This window comes from Epinephelus lanceolatus, chromosome 1 (genome assembly GCF_041903045.1).
Source record: "Epinephelus lanceolatus isolate andai-2023 chromosome 1, ASM4190304v1, whole genome shotgun sequence".
Lineage (NCBI taxonomy): Eukaryota > Metazoa > Chordata > Actinopteri > Perciformes > Serranidae > Epinephelus > Epinephelus lanceolatus.
In genome coordinates, this window is record NC_135734.1 from 26,838,648 (window position 1) to 26,856,426 (window position 17,779).

Sequence of the window (17,779 nt, forward strand, 5' to 3'; positions counted from 1 at the left end):
TAAGTCATTTTTTAAATCAATTGAACACCTATCAATGCATGTTTAGAGGAAGAGGATGAAGAGGAAAGATAGCGTAAGATTGTTATATAATATAAAACATCTTGTACGTCTTTAAATTTCACCTGCATTCAGTGTTCAGTTTAATGCGTCTTAAATCTTTTTTTTCTTTCTTTCTGTGATTAATAAATTTCAATATTACAATATGAGTTTCAGGAGCGTCAATAGAGACAGTGTAGGCAGTGTGGTTGCACCGAGGGCCGTGTGGTGGGGGGGCCCATAGAGAGAGTGAAACCTCCAACAATGTGTTGGGTAGAGAATGGGTCCTTATGAGTGATTCCACCTTGAAAATATGCCTGTGTTCAAAGAGGAACTCTCATTAAATTAAAAACAGTGCCATTTGTGATATATGCCCTCAAAAAAGGCAAACCCATCTCTGTCATGTTTTTTTAAAAAATTTTTTGTAAAATAGTCAGTCGCATCTATAACAAAATCACATGCTTATTCTATAACTATGAATCAACAGTTACAATTATTAAATTACTAATTTCCTGTTTGCTTTGGTATTTTTTGTCTTATACAACTGCAATGATGATCGCTGGGTAATATGTATCTTGATGTTATCCAATGTCAGGTCTCTGATCATATACCGGGACGATATGTGCACAATAGCGTGCACAGGGGCCCATCATAACTACCCTACACCACTGATGAGTTTACCATATCCTCCTGAGACCCGAACTTTTTTGTATGCATTTTTAATTTCTCCTAGATATTTGTGATCAGTAGGACCCGATAAGTATAATAAACAAAACATTGTCAATGATAATAAAGTCCCACTGTCCTCAAATGAGTATTTCCTAATTAACAGCATCTTATCTTGTTACTGTTGCTAAAATTAGTCAAATTTGTTGCCATGTCAAACTACAAACATTAGTAATCATACATTAACACGTTTCAACCATAAAATGTGATCAGGTTTTAGACCTTGTCCTCTTTTGTGTCAGGATAGGCTGCAGACTGACTTGGCAGAGATGGCTGCCAACTTGTTTTCACATGGATTAGTGTACTTTGCTTTTACTACCACTAGATGGCACAAAAAGTGTCCACAAACGAGGACAACAGGTCTTAGGTAGAATGAAGTGTAAGGTCAATAACCAAAAATGTGATGTCCTCATATGAGGACACAGGGTGTCAGGAGGATTTCCTTTTTATCATTGATACAATAAATGAATATATAGCTTACAGTGCTGGATATAAACCAAAGGTTTACAAGAAAAGCAACACACAAACATACCCATAGGAAAGGGGTTTTGAAGGAACACTGAGAATTAGTTAAATATGTGTTTTCTATGGGCAGCTTCAGACTTGCTGGACACACTCAGCTACGTCTCTCTGCTGCCAACAGTAACACAAAAAACAGTGACTGTAACAGTAAAAGTCACCAAAATGTACTGTTATATATTCAACAACCACTCTGACCATTTCCACTGTTAAAATATAGCTTTATTAGTTTTATTATAACATGGTCGCAGCACTTTTGCAGACAATGTTAATCCTGGAAAGAAGAGACGCTCACCTCTCTCACACACACGCTGTAAACAGACACACAGAGAATCAATGAACGAACACTCGGACATCAACTAAAAACTGATACCACTTCTGGATTCTACCATCTCCAGACGGGGAGGCCATGCCAGGGACAAAAACAGATATGTTAAAGTGTAAGATGGGAGAACATTGATCACGACATCACAGGGGAGGAAACAAGGAAAAGTACATGTTGCTGTTAAAATATTAAAACCACGAGGAGATAAAAGAAATGCCCTGTATTCCCTCTCCATTGACTTTCAGTAGGACCATCAAATAATAAGTGGAAATCAACAACACTGACTAATGTATTATCTTAAGTAATAACTGCAGAACATTTCCCCTCCAGAAAGCCAAGACTCAGTATGTTACAGCGATACTACAGGTTGCTGTAGAAAGCGTTATTGCAGCACAGTTAGTTTGAATGTGAACGCAGAGAACAGACATTAATCTGTAAACAGTTGATGCTTTCGGAGCTTTGCATATGTAAGTACAGAGCAAACATCTCGATGTGTTTGAAAAGCAGTAAAGAGAGAAGAGTACCAGACTGAGAACACAGGAGAGACTCAATATGTAGCAGCAGGTTGCTCAGCTAAAGGCTTGGTAATGACAACACACCAGTCAGAGTGTGCTTTTTTTTTCCTCCTCACTAAAACAGTAAACTCGTTCAGCTCGCTCTACTCGACTTCGGCTCTAAATATACTGAATGAGGGGGTGAATGAAACAGGAAGTCAGCTTTTTTTGAGTATTATACTCTATTAAGAACATAATGCTTGCAGTAACACACAGTAGTTTGGTCCCACTACAAGGGAAGCACATAAAGTATTCCCACAACAGTTCAAATAATGGCACCTTTATCTGTAACACGACTTCAGATCTGTCACTCACGACCTTTTATTTGCTCTAAAGAAAATTTGGTTAAAGATGATTTGGTTGGAATAAGCTTTAGTTGGGATTGTTATTACTTTAAATTCATAATACTGTGAGCACATACAGTTACATCGTGTGTGTTTTTAAGGTTATTATTGCTGAGAATTCACTGTGAGACAGCTCCAAGGTTTGGCCTATATTTTGGCTACTTTTAATCTCCAAGTTTGACGAAACCTAAAAGTGTTTTTGTGCATTTGTCGTATTTTCCCTCCTTGAAGAACAAAAGAAAAAAAATCAATTGAGAAGGGAAAAGCTGTGAAAAACAAGGTAAATCTCTGAAATCAACATCACACGCGTGCTGCAGCTCTGGACTACAAGTCCAAGAAAACATTGGCAAACTTTGATTAGCTTCTCTCAGCACAGGCTGGCACAGAATACAGGACGTCCCATCAAACGCCAGGTCTTCCTCTTTCAAGCTTTATTGTACCTCCCTGCAGCAGATGGGAGCAGACTACAGTGTGTGAGCGTGATACTGATACGGTTAGTCCTGGTTCTCACAGATCTGTGGGAACTCCTTGTAGATCTGCTGTACGATTAGCTTATCCATCTGTTTGGCTGTGGCGCTCCCTTCATCCTCTCCTGGATCTTCCTCCTCCCTGAGAATCCTCTGCAGCACCCCCTGCAGGTCAGACAGGCGGTGCTGGTGCTCGAGGTAGTCCGTCGAGCGAATAATGGAGTGCATGAGGGAGAGGTACTCCATCCTCAGCTTCACAGGGAGGGCAAGAGAAGAGAGAACAATCAGACATGGTGACAAGTTGTTGATTTAGCAGGTATCAGTAAAGAAACAATTTGACATTTTAGGATAAATGCTTATTCGCCCTCTTGCCAAAGTATGATAAAAAGATCTGTACCTCTCTTACATCGTTCCATTACATATGAATTATATATCAGTTCATTCTTGAGTCTGATTAGATGTTAACGAAACTCTGTCAAGGTGTTCTTGAAATATCGCATTCATGAGAATGGGACAGACGGACATACAAACCACAAGCATAATACCTCCAGCCATGGCTATCACCTACGTGGAGGCATAAGAAAGCTGAGACAAAATGTGAAACTATTCCTTTAAAGCCAGAGAACAATCAGTAGCTGTGCAGCGTCTCCAGGTCTCACCTTGTCTCCAGGTGAAAGGTCAGATATTTGTCTAACAGCTATGTCGATCATCACCATCATGTCAGTGCGGTAGAAGATGTCGGCGGTCTCTCGGTTGGCGAAAACATCCTGCAGAAACTTGAGCACTGAGTGCGGTGCAGGTGGGGTGTGTTTGAACATACACACAGGGTCGTCTGGAGAGGAGCGGGTAAAGAGTGAGGCGTGACGTCAGTAGACAGAAAACAGATTTATATGCAAAATGAGAAACATGACAAATGGTGTTTTACCGCCTCTGTTGAGAAGCAGCAGCACTTTCTCTGACAGGATCTTGACATTTTTCTTCTTCAGCTCCTGCATGATCACATTGCTGCTGGGTGCTGGGTGACACAGACAAGACACAAAAAAGTCCTTATAGTGAAACAATAGAAGCAGTGTAGCATTACAGGAAACGCACAGGCGTTACTATTAACATCAATGATGGCTCTGCTGCATTTAAGTCGTCTTGTAACTCATGTCAGCGAGCCAGCGTGCACAACACTGCAACCCTGAAACTGGTCTACAGAAATGGAACCATCTATTTATTCCTACTATTTATACTTCTGCTGTGCGTTTCCTGCTTTGAGAAGTCAAAATATCTGCTGTGAAATGAGTCAATGGCGGCTGTTCTCACTTGTGTGGTGCAGGTTGAAGGCCAGCAGGAGGTTGAGGAAGATGTCAGGCAGCTGTTCTGTGGGATCAGAGGGAAGCCCGTCCTCCACCACACCCAGCAGAAACTGGACAAAGTCAGCATTTAAGTGTTCTGAAAGCAAGAAGGATCATGTCTTAAATAAAGAACACATTATCCCTTAATTACAGATGTTTAACATTGTATCAAAGATGCTTTATAAGAAAAGATGACGCATTACAAGCTGCACCACTGGTAAATAGTATACACTTCCTGTCTCCTAAGTGGTCATGTCCGTTTCTCCCCTGCCTCCCTCCACCTTGTTCTGAAGTGTTGTGAAAATTATGTGGATGGATGAAAACATTCAAAACAATACAACACTAGACACAGTCCAAATTTAACATTGTTCCTTATTTGGCCGCTTGTTTTTATCTGCTAGCTGAATGTCTGATATCAGCTGAGTACAAGGTCAGGTTAGCTGTTGTCAGATTTCGCAGGAATGTGTTGCTGAGACAAAGACACGTCTCAAACAAAGTCATTTTTATCTGATAAGTCTGTCTGAAAAATGCCATTTTAGTTTCAGAATGTTTAGAAGAATCGTGGCTTATGAAAAATGGGTACAACATTTACTTCAGTGACTATGAGGCGAAAGAATCAGTCATAATCTGTGTTATGATCACTTCTCTCATTGAGGAGAAAAGACCACTGCTAGTCTCCAAAAAGGGGCGGGGCAGTGGCAAAATCAACATGCCATAGATACAGGAAATGATTCTAAAGTGCGCCATCATCTTTATGTATCATCTGTGGTTACATGCGGAGGTGAAAATATAACACAGTAGCTTTACACATACATACCGTAGTGATGATATGGCACCTGTTCGCCCATTGAGAAGATCATAGTAAGAACCAAAGCTGTGTAACACATCTTCTGGTGCTCTGAGGAAAGAAAAGCAGACAGAGAAAGTGTCATTGTGATCATATTAAAGGTCCAGTGTGTAGAGTTTAGCGGGGGAATACTGGTGGAAATGGAATACAATATAAGTAAGCATGTTTTCTTTAGTGTATAATCACCTGAAAATAAGAGTTGTCGTGTTTTCTTTAGTTTAGACTGAGTTATTTATATCTAGGGAGCGGGTCCTCGTCTACAGAGATCGCCATGTTGCACCACCATGTTTCTACAATGGTGCAAACGGACAAACCAAACACTGGCTCTAGATGGGGCCATTCACATTTTTGCATCAGCCAATGTAGTTAACAGCCGATCTGCAACGACCAGTGCTGGAAGAATACTAATTTGCAATGTGAAACTGTGTTTTTACTGGGGTAAAACATCAGGGCCGTTTTATTTAGGAGAGGAAGAGACCTCTGCAGATAATTCAGCCCCTGGTAAAAACCTCCTAAACACCAAACCTTGAAGGAATTCTAACTGGGAGAAGTTTCTGGTTGCAATGTGCAATCCTCACCACTAGATGCCACTAAATCCCCCTAAGTCTTACATAATGTTCCTTTAAGCTTAGGAAACGCTATAGATGAGCAAGAGATAGTGAAAAGTAAATATAGTCACCTTGCGTGTCAGTCTGTAGGTCCCTGGCCAGCTCCATGGGGAGGATGGAGTTGAGGAGGGTTGAGATGAGAGAAGCATCCAGGCTGCACATGGCCCCGAACACTTTGAGGAGCAGCAGTCTCAGAGACACACGATGCTCCTGCACGGTCACATGATGGCAAAGATGAGCTGCCACTGAATAAATGTAAACTGAACGTGCTCAGCAACACTGTGATTACACAACCCACTATCTTTACAGAACTAATCCTGATTAAAAAAAGGCATGTAGTTTTTCTGGAATACAGATTAGTTTCAAGTTCCGTGTGTCCAAAATAAAAAGGCTGTTATTATAACGTCTTACCATCTGATAGTATGAAACCTGAGACAGCACGTTCTCATAGTCGTTGGCCTTGCACATCCTCTTGCACACCTCTGGATCTGCATCAGTCTGAAAATAAAACACAGCTTTTAGTTGTAACAGACGATGATATGATAACATCATAACTCTAACTTCCTAATCTGTTGGACAGTTGTGGTCCCTGGAGACACCAGAGGATTATGGAGCCTGTGAGCAACTCATCTGGACATCCCATCCCTGGGGTTCAGGACAAACTGCCAACAAAGAATATTTGGCAGCCTGGAGAGTTTACAGATTCAGTCTTTAACCTCACTGTTGGATTTGTAAAGTCGTCTGAGCCGGTCTGATCCCATCAAACATGTCTGGTATTTACAGCACGACAGCTGGACGCGTCCTGCGGCCACATCACAGACTCATCCCAGGAGAAAACTTTTCATTTCACAACTATGAGGATAAAGCAGTGACATCAACTCAGAAACTCTTGCCTGACTTTAAATATGTGTTGATTTTTCCAGCTCTTACTGGAAACTGTCACACCCACACTTAAACACATTACTGTGCATTTTAACGTTGTATCATTTTGATTTTTTAATGTTATTCCTGTTTTGTTAAGTTTATTTGGTTTTTCATGTGTTTGTCACTGTCCTGTTTGTTCGATATTTAAAGGGCAAGTTCAGTATTTTTCAACCTGGACCCTATTTTCCTGTGTTTTTGTGTCTAAGTGATGAAAGCAAAAAACTGTTTTTTAAAACTGGACCAGTACTGAGGGAGACAACAGGCTGCAATGTCACCACCCGGGGCATGTTTGCACTGTGAATTTACATCTACTAAAAGTGTTTGTTTTTGCCACTGACCGTGTCAAAAAACATTTTGGAAAGGATCCCTACTGAGTTAGACCTTTTTGTTTAATAGTAAGAACCTTTTTGTTTCACAAGGAACAGCCCCTAAATTGCAAACATGAAACCCACCAGACTCCATTCAAATAAACAGTAATTTTATCATCATAAAACACACTTCATTTATAGCCTGCAGAAACAAAACAAAACACACAAAAACCTCCTTGGTTTGTCTTTCCACTGTTCCAACAATCACCAACTCTGGTTTGGTGGAAATAAACCCCCAATTCTCCCAGTTAAATCGGAAATTATGCTGCTTCTATACACGCTAAAGTGACTGTATATTTGAATGGAGTCTCGGTGGGTTTCACGGGATTGGGCGATGTCGATTTTGGGGCTGTTCCTGGTTAAAGAAAAAGGATCTTACTCTTTGACAAAAAGGTCTATCTGTGTAGGGAACCTTTCCATAAGCTGGCATGCACTTAGAATAGTAATCTGAGCTTGTCAGTGGCAAAAACAAGCACTTTTAGCAGACGTACATTGATGGTGCTCAATTGCTGATTAATATTACATTGCAGCCTATTTCGTGGCTGCTGGTTGCAGCCCTCTCGCTCAGTGCTGGGGTAGTTTTAATAAGTTGTTCTTCTCATGAGTCACTTAGACACAAAAACATGGGAAAATAAGGTCCAGGGTGAAAAATACTGAACTCACCCTTTAATGCTTTTACTGTGAAGCATTTTGCAAAAAAGGGCTACATTATGACTGACAGACACAACTATAAGTGAAATCCATTTTTACACGTGTGACACAGTCAGTCAGGGCTTCAGTCACATCCTCTCACACTGCAGAAAACAGGCACTCTGCAGACTGTTACAGACATGAGAGTTTACAGGAGGTCACCAGCTCCTTGCATCGTACCAGAATCTTCAGCAGCTCCTCGAGGTAGCAAGCGATGAGAGCGTGGTCTTCATGGAGCGCCCAGCTCCGCTGCTGAGAATCGTCCCGATGGCGAGCAAGGTCGCTGAAGATCACCTCCAGCCTCTGTTCATCGTGACACACCTGGCCCTGCGGCAGCGCTGCGCTCAGATCCTGCAGACACAGAAAACAGCATGACACACCTGTTTCTGTGACAACTTGAAATACTAGTACAGAGGAACATTTTTATTCTCTGACACAGAAATGTAACTGCTCAGCTTAAGTCTGGCGATAATTTCCTTTGGGTTCAACACTATGAATGATCTCTTTCACATTAGAAATAGTAATTTCATCCGCTGATAATATAAAATATTGAGTAGGGTGACACTGGGGTCATATTGGATGCTTCTTTGCTTTACATTAGGTGTCTGCATGCAGGCAGCACAGTTGAAAATATAAAAACCTCAGAAGAAGCTATTCTTTCAATCGTTTTAAAGTATTAAAAAAAACATACACAGGCTTAAAAATCATCTGATCCTCATTTGGTTTTGTTTAAAACTCTTTGGGGTCTATTAAAGGTCTCTTCAGTGTGTTTTTAGAAAGAGAACACTCAGCAAGGGCTTAACAAAACACTGATGATACAGAGTATCTCAGCCTTTATAATTGGATAAGCAGGGTCGGAGTGCACGCACGTGTCACCATTTAAATACAGGACGCAGCCAAAAGCTTTCAACAAATGCTGTTGGGGTTTACATGACACCCATGCTACTATTAACCATCTTATACACACAGGAAGAAACACAAATGTCTGCCAGGAAAGAATCAGCATTTCATTTCAAGCTTGGTCAAGCTTGTGTTTAAAAACAGGAAACAAGTGAGTGACACTGTGAGTACTGTCCCCTGCGCCTCAAAACAACTCTGAGAAATGTCAGCTAAATGCAGACTGAGCTGTAACTCTAACCGACACCGGTATTCTCCTTTAAGCTGGCGGGGCTCCAGGATGCTGGATCCACATGATGTAATGAAAACAAATCTGACCTTGCTCTCCACCAGCGAGAGGAGAACTTGCTCCAAATCAGAGGAGGCCTGAGGTAAGGCCGTCTGCAGATGGCCGACCACCACGCCCACGGCGACCCTGGACAGCTCATAACTCAGGCCAGTGTTCTTCCGCACCAGCTCGATCAGTTCAGCCCCGATAGTCATGGGAACCGGCTCAGAGGTAGTGGGGCTGCCAGGAGGGCTTTCAGCGACAGACGGGGGGGCAACAGGCCATTCACTCTCCGGCTGCTCCACCACAGCGGGCTGCGAGGGAGGAGGGGTGGGCTGGGGAGGCTGTGGAGCCGGGCTCTTCTTTGCGGGAGCAGGCTGAGGAGGGGAGTTGGAGGGAGGCGGCGGTGCAGTGGGCTTCACACGGGATGGCACAGGAGGAGGGGGGGTGCTAGAAACACTTGGTATGCTGACCTCAGAGGAGACCGGTGAGTGGGAGGAGCCGGACTCTAAAGAGGTGGTGCTGATCGAGAGGGAGGTGGCAGGGGACGGAGGGAGAGAGGACGTTCTGGAGGGGACCTCCGGCTCTGCTGACAGAAGGAGAGAAAGAGCTCCAGTTACAGAGAGGAGAGTGAACAGGAACGACCTGACTAAGAATAGAGTGTTTGTGAAACGCAGAACTGAGAGCAGCAGCAAAACCGCCTCGCTGTAATCTGTGAGACTGAAATAAAACACTGAGCAGAAAAATGCATCCACAGTGCTGCTTTCTGAGTTCTTACCTGGACGCCGGCTGTTTCGCTGTTTCTCAGGGGGAGGTGGGGTGATTGGGGCCGCACGTCGAGGTTGAGGAGGCACCTGCAGGAGGGGAGGCAGGAGAGGAAATTGATTATCCCACGCCACTAGGCTCAGGGACAGCTCATCCATTGAGCTGGGTATCGTTTAAAATCCTTAAAGTGACACCAATGTCAATAGAGTGCGTCATGAGATACCTTTCATTTCTACCTCATTCAATACCCTTCATGTAAGTGGAATCATTCAGTTGCGTAAAATGTCACCACTCCTTCCCATCCAAGTGACTTTCACAAGAATACATTGTGAAAGTGTTCAAACTACTGACTGCAAACTCTGTCAAATACACCACACTCAACTGTGTGGTGGGTTGTAGCTGCTGCTGTAGTGGACCAATTACACATCACATTTAATCAAAGAACGCCTGCAGTGACTGACTGCAAGCAAAAACATACGAATAGTCATTGTTTTTCTTGATCTGGGTACAAAAAGGATCAAATGTAGGTATTGTTTGACTGGAGAGGTTTCGATATGACTTGGTACAGGGTTATTTTAGCCGATACTTTCAGCAGTGGTTCCCATCTGATGGGTTGTGTTGTGGGTCACAGGCCCATTCTGAATGGACCGCAAAGTGACTCGCAAACGTGTCAAGTACAGTGAATTTCCAGCACAGAGTTTTAAGTTTAAGTGTGGTTTCCTGCTGTAGAGTGAGTGACTAACTGACAGATACTTGACAGAGACAGCAAACTAGCTCGACGACGGAGCCAAATGCAAGTATGATGCTGAATGTATTAAACTGTGTGGAACCTGAACTAAGCTCACCACTTAATGTCACTTGACCTTTATATTGTCACTGTTTTCATATTACTTCTCAGTAAACATATACATTCACTACAGTCCTGTTTACATTCATTTGCTTATTCATTTGTGATAACTGCACTCCTGTCTATCACAATTCTTTATGTACAGTAATTTATTTTATTCTATATTTTATATGTTTTATACCTATGATGTAACTTTAACTGGGACTATTTTCTGTCTTGGATGAGTTTGTTTTTACTTGTGTGTTCTTTTTATACAATGAGCATTGTTGAAGGGATAAGCAAGGGCATATTGTGGGTGTGTGTCTGCTCAACATGAGCACATTTCTCTCTGCTGTCAGAGAAGCTTTCCCAGGTAACATCAGGATGGTTTAACATCTCTCAGGATCTATTCTGTAACATTTCTGACACTCCTGATATTGTTTTTTATCAATAAAGCCTGAACAGAAACTTTAATCCTAAAGACGAGCCGTGTTTATGACCTGTACATGGATTAACTGATTAGGTAGCAACCCATAGTTGCAAATATCTGCAAGGTAGAAGATCAAAGCAGATTAGTGGTGATTAATGTTTGGCAGCCTCGAGCATGTTCATAAAATGATCATTAATGAGTTACACCTACAAACAAACTGCACTGCAAGGAGGAGAAAGTGCTTTACAGGAAGAAGAATAAAGAAAGAGTGAGGTAGAAGAGACAGAGATAATAATAACGATAGGTTCAAACCCACAATGTGAAAGTTATAAAAACCAGAAGTGGGTCTCAAAGGAAGTGATCATTTGTATGTCTATTAACCACCACCTTGCTATTTAAAACACTTCTGCAGGTGCACGACTCATCAGTGCGTGAAGTGTTTTATATAATAAGGTTTAAGCAAAAATGCATGTGTTTGTGAAATACTTTACATATGACTGGATAAATGAGACTTGGATTACACTGCATGAATTTTGTATGAGTTTGTAAACTGATGTTTTGATACAGTTTTGCTGTTGTATGACTACAATTCATCAACAATTTTTGCCCTTTTCAGATTCTTCCTTCACTGTGGAGGCACGCAAGAAAAACTACGTTTTCTTTATTAATTCAACATAAGACGGCTGTGTGACTGACTAATGATCATTTAGGGCAGGGGGCGGCAAACGTTACTATTAAAAGAGCCATTATTGGCCAAAAGAAAAAAAAATCTATTTTTTAACTATTATTTAACAGCCTATTAAGTCTAAATTGCAAACAGGTCTTAATGAGCATTCATTAATACAAGGTAACTACTCTGCAGTCAGCTGTTTATGACTACTTAGTATTTTAAATTTGCAGTGTTGGTGGTGAAAGCAAATGAATCTGTCCACACACTATTAAATCCTCTATTTTCCTCCAAGGTTTTTCCTTTTTAGGATTTGGAATCCATAGCTAGCCATGCTACAGAGACTCCAGGCCACTGCTACTGAAGGTTAGCAAAATTTAGAGGAAAAAGCACCAGGTCGTAGACGTATAACTCACATTTTAGTTGATGAAATGTTAAAACATTTCTTAATTCGATGTATAGGCTACACGTTGTTACAGTTGTAGAGGGCAATAATCACTTTAGGCTTAGACTTTTTTATTCATTTCCACATAATTCTTTGTCAAAGCCACAGGGAGCCAATGCAGAGGTTCAACACAGCCACATGTGGATCCCAAGCTGTAGGTTGCCTACCCCTGAGTTAGGGGGATAAAGTATTCCTTCAAGATGCTTAATTTTTTTAGTCAGTAAGTCAGTATCAAAAGATGTATATAGCCTTTCAATATCCTCCTGAAACCTGACCTTTGGTTTGGTATGCATTTTTAATTTCTCCTAGCTATTTGAGATCAGTAGGACTTGATAAGTATAAAAAACTAAACATTTTCAATGATAATTACGTCTCAATGTCCTCAAACTAGACGATAATCAAATCCCAGTGTCTTCAAACGAGTACTTCCTAATTAACAGTGTCTTATCTTGTTACTGTTGCTAAAATTGGTCAAATTTGTTCCCAATAATATATATATAATATAAACATTATTAATCATAAATAAATAAGTTTCAACCATAACATGTGATCAGGTTTTGGACCTTGTCCACTTTTGTGTCTGGATCAGCTGCAGACTGACTTGGCAGAGATGGCTGCCATCTTGTTTTTACATGGATTAGTGTATTGTGCTCTTACTACCACTAGATGGCACAAAAAAAGGTCCACGAACGAGGACAACAGGTCTAAGTTCAGTAGAATGAAGTATTAGGTCAAGTAAACCCAAAATATGACGTCCTCATATGAGGACACAGGGTCTCAGGAGGTTAAATTTAAAACCCTGCATATTTTAACCTCCTCTGTGGCTTCAAATAAGACATTTAATTGCGTACTGTACAAGCGAGTTACCTGATAAAAGCTCTGTTCTACCTGCATACTGTCCATGCTTCCTGACAGCGGCACGCTCCCCTGTCGTCCATACTCTCGGTTAAGGCCGTTGGGTGGAGGAGGAGTTTGACTGAGAGATATTTCACTGCTGGAAGATGGGAGGCCTTGTTTGTTGGCGGGGGACGATGAGCTTCGTCGTGCGAGTGTCTCCTTTCTGTGATGGATCAACTTTCTACAACGGGAGAGAATAATGATTCACATGCAGAATACAAAACATTTCAGAATTAATATAGTTTTATCATGTTTATTTGGACTCACTGTAGAACATCCCTCTGCTCCAGGTTGTATTTGCCTCCGTTCTTTAAGGCCACATTGTGGATTCCTTCGATTGCTCTGTCAATAGACTGCAACACCTCATCCTGCTCTGGAGCCTGCCAGAGAGAACGAGAGAAAAAAATAGGCTATAAATTAAATATTCATCAACATAATTATTAAACTTTAAACAAAAAGGATCAGACTTGTGGCTCGGGGGCGTGTGTGACTCCAGGCAGAGACAAACTAGGGCGATTATCTAACAAACAGCCTTTTAACCAGTGACACACGTGCTCAGTGAGGCCTCACATTTGGGCTCATCAAACCTCCACAGCCAATGTCATTAAGAACAGGAGAGAGCATTCCTATCCTGCCAGTGTGTGAGTGTGTGATCTGACTAAATGCGTGCTCTGACTAGTTCACTGTAAGCCTGGGTGTTTGGAAAGAGGAGTCTCCTGACTGCAGAGTACATGTGGGTGTGACTAAGAGAAATAATGAAGAAGGGAGCAGTACTTCTAATAACAGTAAAGAAAATATTCTTGATAATAAAATAGAGATATAGTTACAGGATGGAGCATGTGAGTTTAATCCCTGCAGAAACAATGGCTTCGTGTCTTGCTGATCTTTGATCCTTGGATCTGTCCTGTCTCATATCCTCTCCTACATCATCCCATCCTGTCATACCCCATCCTCTCCTGACTCCTCTCCTGTCCTATCCTCCACCTCCCGTCTGTCGCAGTAAGCAGCTGCAGTACAGAAGGCCATATCCCCACATTTACAACCTTTCCAATAATTCATGGGCTCTTCTGCAAGCGCGCATTTTCTCCCTGACAATGACCAGCAGTAAGCTTCAACGTGGCCTGCGCTGCATTACATGTAGTACAGTAACACGGGATCTGTCTGTGCCAATGCCATCAGCTCAACCCTCAACGTTTCTGCGCATTCACTGGATTTCACCTCACCCCGGGATGTGATGTGACATGCTCACCGCTTGCATTCACTCAGACAATAAGAGGAAAAACATCCAGGTCACAGCTCGGTGCTTCACCTGTATTTTCTCGATGTATGATGATGGGATGTAGCCGGTTTCCCCCGAGCTGCAGCGGGACCCCAGCCACCAGTGTTTGTTGCTCCTCTCCAGGATTAGGAAGCTTTCTCCGGCCGCGAAGTGCAGCGAGTTGGGCTCCGCGGATCGGAAAGCGTACAGAGACCGGTACATACTTTACAAACACTTTAACACACCGAAATGGCCCGAAACAGCTACAGAGCTGGTGTCAGAAGATAAGGAGTCTCCGAGTGTGGCTATCTGCTCTGTTGGAGGTGATTTAAAGAGTCTATGAAGGCATGGCCCCGGTGAAGGATCGCCGCTGACTATTTACAATGTAGCTCGGATCATCTGACCCGTGAGTGTTGCCAGTGAACACCGCAGGGGGCGCTGCTGCTCCATGAACACGCCCCCCAGGCATTTTAATCGAAGGCAGAGAGAGTCGTCACTCGACCGGTGGTCCTGAAACTAGTGTGATTACTGCTGCATCATCACAAGATGTCATAAAATATATAATAAAAACATGATTAAAAAAACATTATTTTTCATGACAGCTTTGATTACCACCAGATATGTCAAATTGTGTAATTCTTTGAAGATGGGTTCATGACTAAATTAGTTATTAACATTTAGTATCAGTCCCTTGTATCTTAAAACTACTGATCATACACTGCACATAGATGATTATGGTAATCATGGTGAATAATATAATGCATCTGACTGTGTGGAAACTCATTCAGTCACACTGCACTTATGACAGCATCTGTAAACAACGCAAATAAACCATATCATTCCCAAAATCAATGTTTTGTTTTTTTTTATACAGGAAGTATACATTAGTCTCTCTGTGAATCCTGGGTCTTCAACAGGGGGTTGAGGACTCCCAGGGGGAGAGTGGCTGCACAAGCTTTGTTTTTAATTACTTATTTATTTTCAAAAAACTAAAATGTCTAAAAATACAAATTAACATGAAACCAACATATTTTGCCTTTTGCAACAATTTATCTTCATGAAAGTGGAATTTTCTCCCTCACCTACCTGAAAAGCAAATACAGATCAAGGCCCTGATCACACAGAAAGCATTTTAGCAGCTGGAGGTGCCTTTCTGTAATTGTTTTTAATGAGAACAAAGCTTTTTGCTCGCTGTTTTTGTGTTGCAACGCACCTTGCATTTCAGAGTTGTAGGTGCCTGGCATTTTTGCCAGAGTGCTCTGCACTCCTTGAGTTGAAAAAACTTCAACTCAGAGCGGAAAAACGCCCCATGTCATCTTTTTTTTTTCTCACCTTTTTTCCCATTGTCCAGTCGGATGATTTGAGAGGAGGGCCTTCTGTTGTGGTCACAGTTGGTAAACAATGGAGGAGACATTGGTGGTAGCGGTTGCTGGATTCCCAGAGCACTCTGCAAAATGCCTTATGTGTGATTGGGGCCCAAGACTGCAGGCTGAGGCTGATATGTCCGTTTGCCTGACAACCTTCATCTGCCTGCTTTAATATGCAGTGCAATTTTATGCCATATAATAGGGGGCTCCCTGCCCCATCTCTCTAGGTCCTTAGCCTGAAAAACATTGACAACGCCTGCTCTGAATGAGTCCAATTTTCCAAAAGCTGGTTGCATTCTGCAATCCTCACCACTAGATGCCACTAAATCCCCCTAAATGTTACATACTGGACCTTTAAAAGAAATATCTGGATCAAGTGGGCCTTTGAGACACAACCATGCAAAAAGACTACACAAAATAAATGTTTAACAGACTCAACACACATAAATTACTGTAATGTTCAAATTTAAACATTTTCATTAACAACAAAGGTTGCAGAGTATTTCAATCAATCAATCAATCAATCAATTTTATTTATAAAGCCCAATATCACAAATCACAATTTGCCTCACAGGGCTTTACAGCATACAACATCCCTCTGTCCTTATGACCCTCGCAGCGGATAAGGAAAAACTCCCCCAAAAAAAACCCTTTAACGGGGAAAAAAAACGGTAGAAACCTCAGGAAGAGCAACTGAGGAGGGATCCCTCTTCCAGGACGGACAGACGTGCAATAGATGTCGTACCGAACAGATCAGCATAATAAATTAACAGTAATCCGCATGACACAATGAGACAGAGAGAGAGACAGAGAGAGAGATGCAGGTAATGACAGTAGGTTACAACAACATTATTGAAAGTAATAATATTATAGTTATAGTTCTGGCTACTGTGGTACAATATGTTGAAAGTATGTATTAATATCTGGCAGTATACATGCGTGACAATAGTCATATGTGTATAATAACAGTAGAAGTATGACTAATGACTAATGATGGCAGTAGCAGCAGGAGGCATCTGGCAGGACCACGGCAGCAGCATAACCACACACGTCACGCTGTCCAGGCACCGCTGCGATATGAGTTAATCTGAGAGACAGTGGAGCACAAAGGCTCCGGAGAAGAAGCCGAGTTAGTGACATCCAGAATGGCCGAGTTAGCAAGATGCAGTAATAGAATACGAGAGAGAAGAAGAGAAGGTGCCCGGTGTATTATAGGGGGTCCTCCGGCAGACTAGGCCTAAGTCAGCCTAACTGGGGCTGGTACAGGGCAAGCCTGAGCCAGCCCTAACTATAAGCTTTATCAAAGAGGAAAGTCTTAAGTCTAGTCTTAAATGTGGAGACGGTGTCTGCCTCCCGGACCGTAACAGGAAGATGATTCCACAGGAGAGGAGCCTGACAGCTGAAGGCTCTAGCTCCTGATCTACTTTTGGAGACTTTAGGGACCACGAGTAACCCTGCGTTCTCAGAGCGCAGTGTTCTGGTGGGATAATATGGCACTATGAGCTCACTAAGATATGATGGAGCTTGACCATTTAGAGCTTTATAAGTTAACAGTAGGATTTTAAATTCAATTCTGGATTTTACAGGGAGCCAGTGCAGAGAAGCTAAAACAGGAGAAATATGATCTTGTTTCTTAGTTCCTGTTAGTACACGTGCTGCTGCATTCTGAATTAGCTGGACTTACTAGAGCTACCTGATAATAGAGAGTTACAGTAATCCAGCCTAGAGGTAACAAAAGCGTGGACCAATTTTTCTGCATCTTTTCGGGTCAGGATAGGCCTAATTTTCGCAATATTACGCAGATGAAAAAATGCAGTCCGTGAGGTTTGTTTTAAATGAGAATTAAAAGACAAATCTTGATCAAATATTACTCCGAGGTTTCTTATGGTAGTGCTAGAGGCCAGAGCAATGCCATCTAGAGAAACTATGTCATCAGATAAAGAGTCTCTGAGTTGTTTGGGGCCAAGAACAATAACTTCAGTTTTGTCTGAATTTAACATCAGGAAATTGGTGCTCATCCAAGTTTTTATGTCTTTAAGGCAGTTATGGAGTTTAGTTAATTGATTACTTTCTTCTGGCTTCATCGATAAATACAACTGAGTATCATCCGCATAACAATGGAAATTTATAGAGTGATTTCTAATGATGTTACCTAAAGGAAGCATATATAGAGTAAATAGGATTGGTCCGAGTACAGAACCTTGAGGAACT

At 41.9% G+C, this 17,779-nt stretch overlaps 1 protein-coding gene across 4 annotated transcripts; it reads right to left on the reverse strand.

The window, feature by feature from the left end:
• Positions 1-1,481: 1,481 nt before the first annotated feature.
• Positions 1,482-14,594, reverse strand: nckipsd (NCK interacting protein with SH3 domain). 4 transcript variants are annotated; one of them, XM_033627542.2, is made up of 13 exons: positions 14,253-14,594; positions 13,211-13,323; positions 12,914-13,124; positions 9,692-9,767; positions 8,964-9,499; positions 7,929-8,099; positions 6,178-6,264; positions 5,838-5,976; positions 5,129-5,209; positions 4,280-4,408; positions 3,897-3,986; positions 3,631-3,803; positions 1,482-3,223 (listed from the first exon to the last, which is right to left on the reverse strand). In XM_033627542.2, the coding sequence occupies exons 1-13, from the start codon at positions 14,421-14,423 to the stop codon at positions 2,999-3,001; spliced, it is 2,202 nt and encodes a 733-aa protein (XP_033483433.1). In that variant the 5' UTR covers positions 14,424-14,594; the 3' UTR covers positions 1,482-2,998. The 4 variants fall into 4 exon arrangements, with proteins under 4 accessions (XP_033483433.1, XP_033483432.1, XP_033483436.1 ...); XM_033627541.2 differs by having other exon boundaries at positions 8,964-9,502; positions 14,253-14,593; XM_033627545.2 differs by having other exon boundaries at positions 12,935-13,124; positions 14,253-14,561.
• Positions 14,595-17,779: the final 3,185 nt, after the last annotated feature.

Coding starts and splice junctions, on each gene's coding strand:
- nckipsd (XM_033627541.2), bottom strand. CDS start 14,423: ATGTACCGGTCTCTGTACGCTTTCCGATCCGCGGAGCCCAACTCGCTG. Junction 8,100..8,963: donor TCTCGCTGGTGGAGAGCAAG/GTCAGATTTGTT, acceptor CTGTGTCTGCAG/GATCTGAGCGCAGCGCTGCC. Junction 4,409..5,128: donor GGTGCCATATCATCACTACG/GTATGTATGTGT, acceptor TCTTGCTTTCAG/AACACTTAAATGCTGACTTT.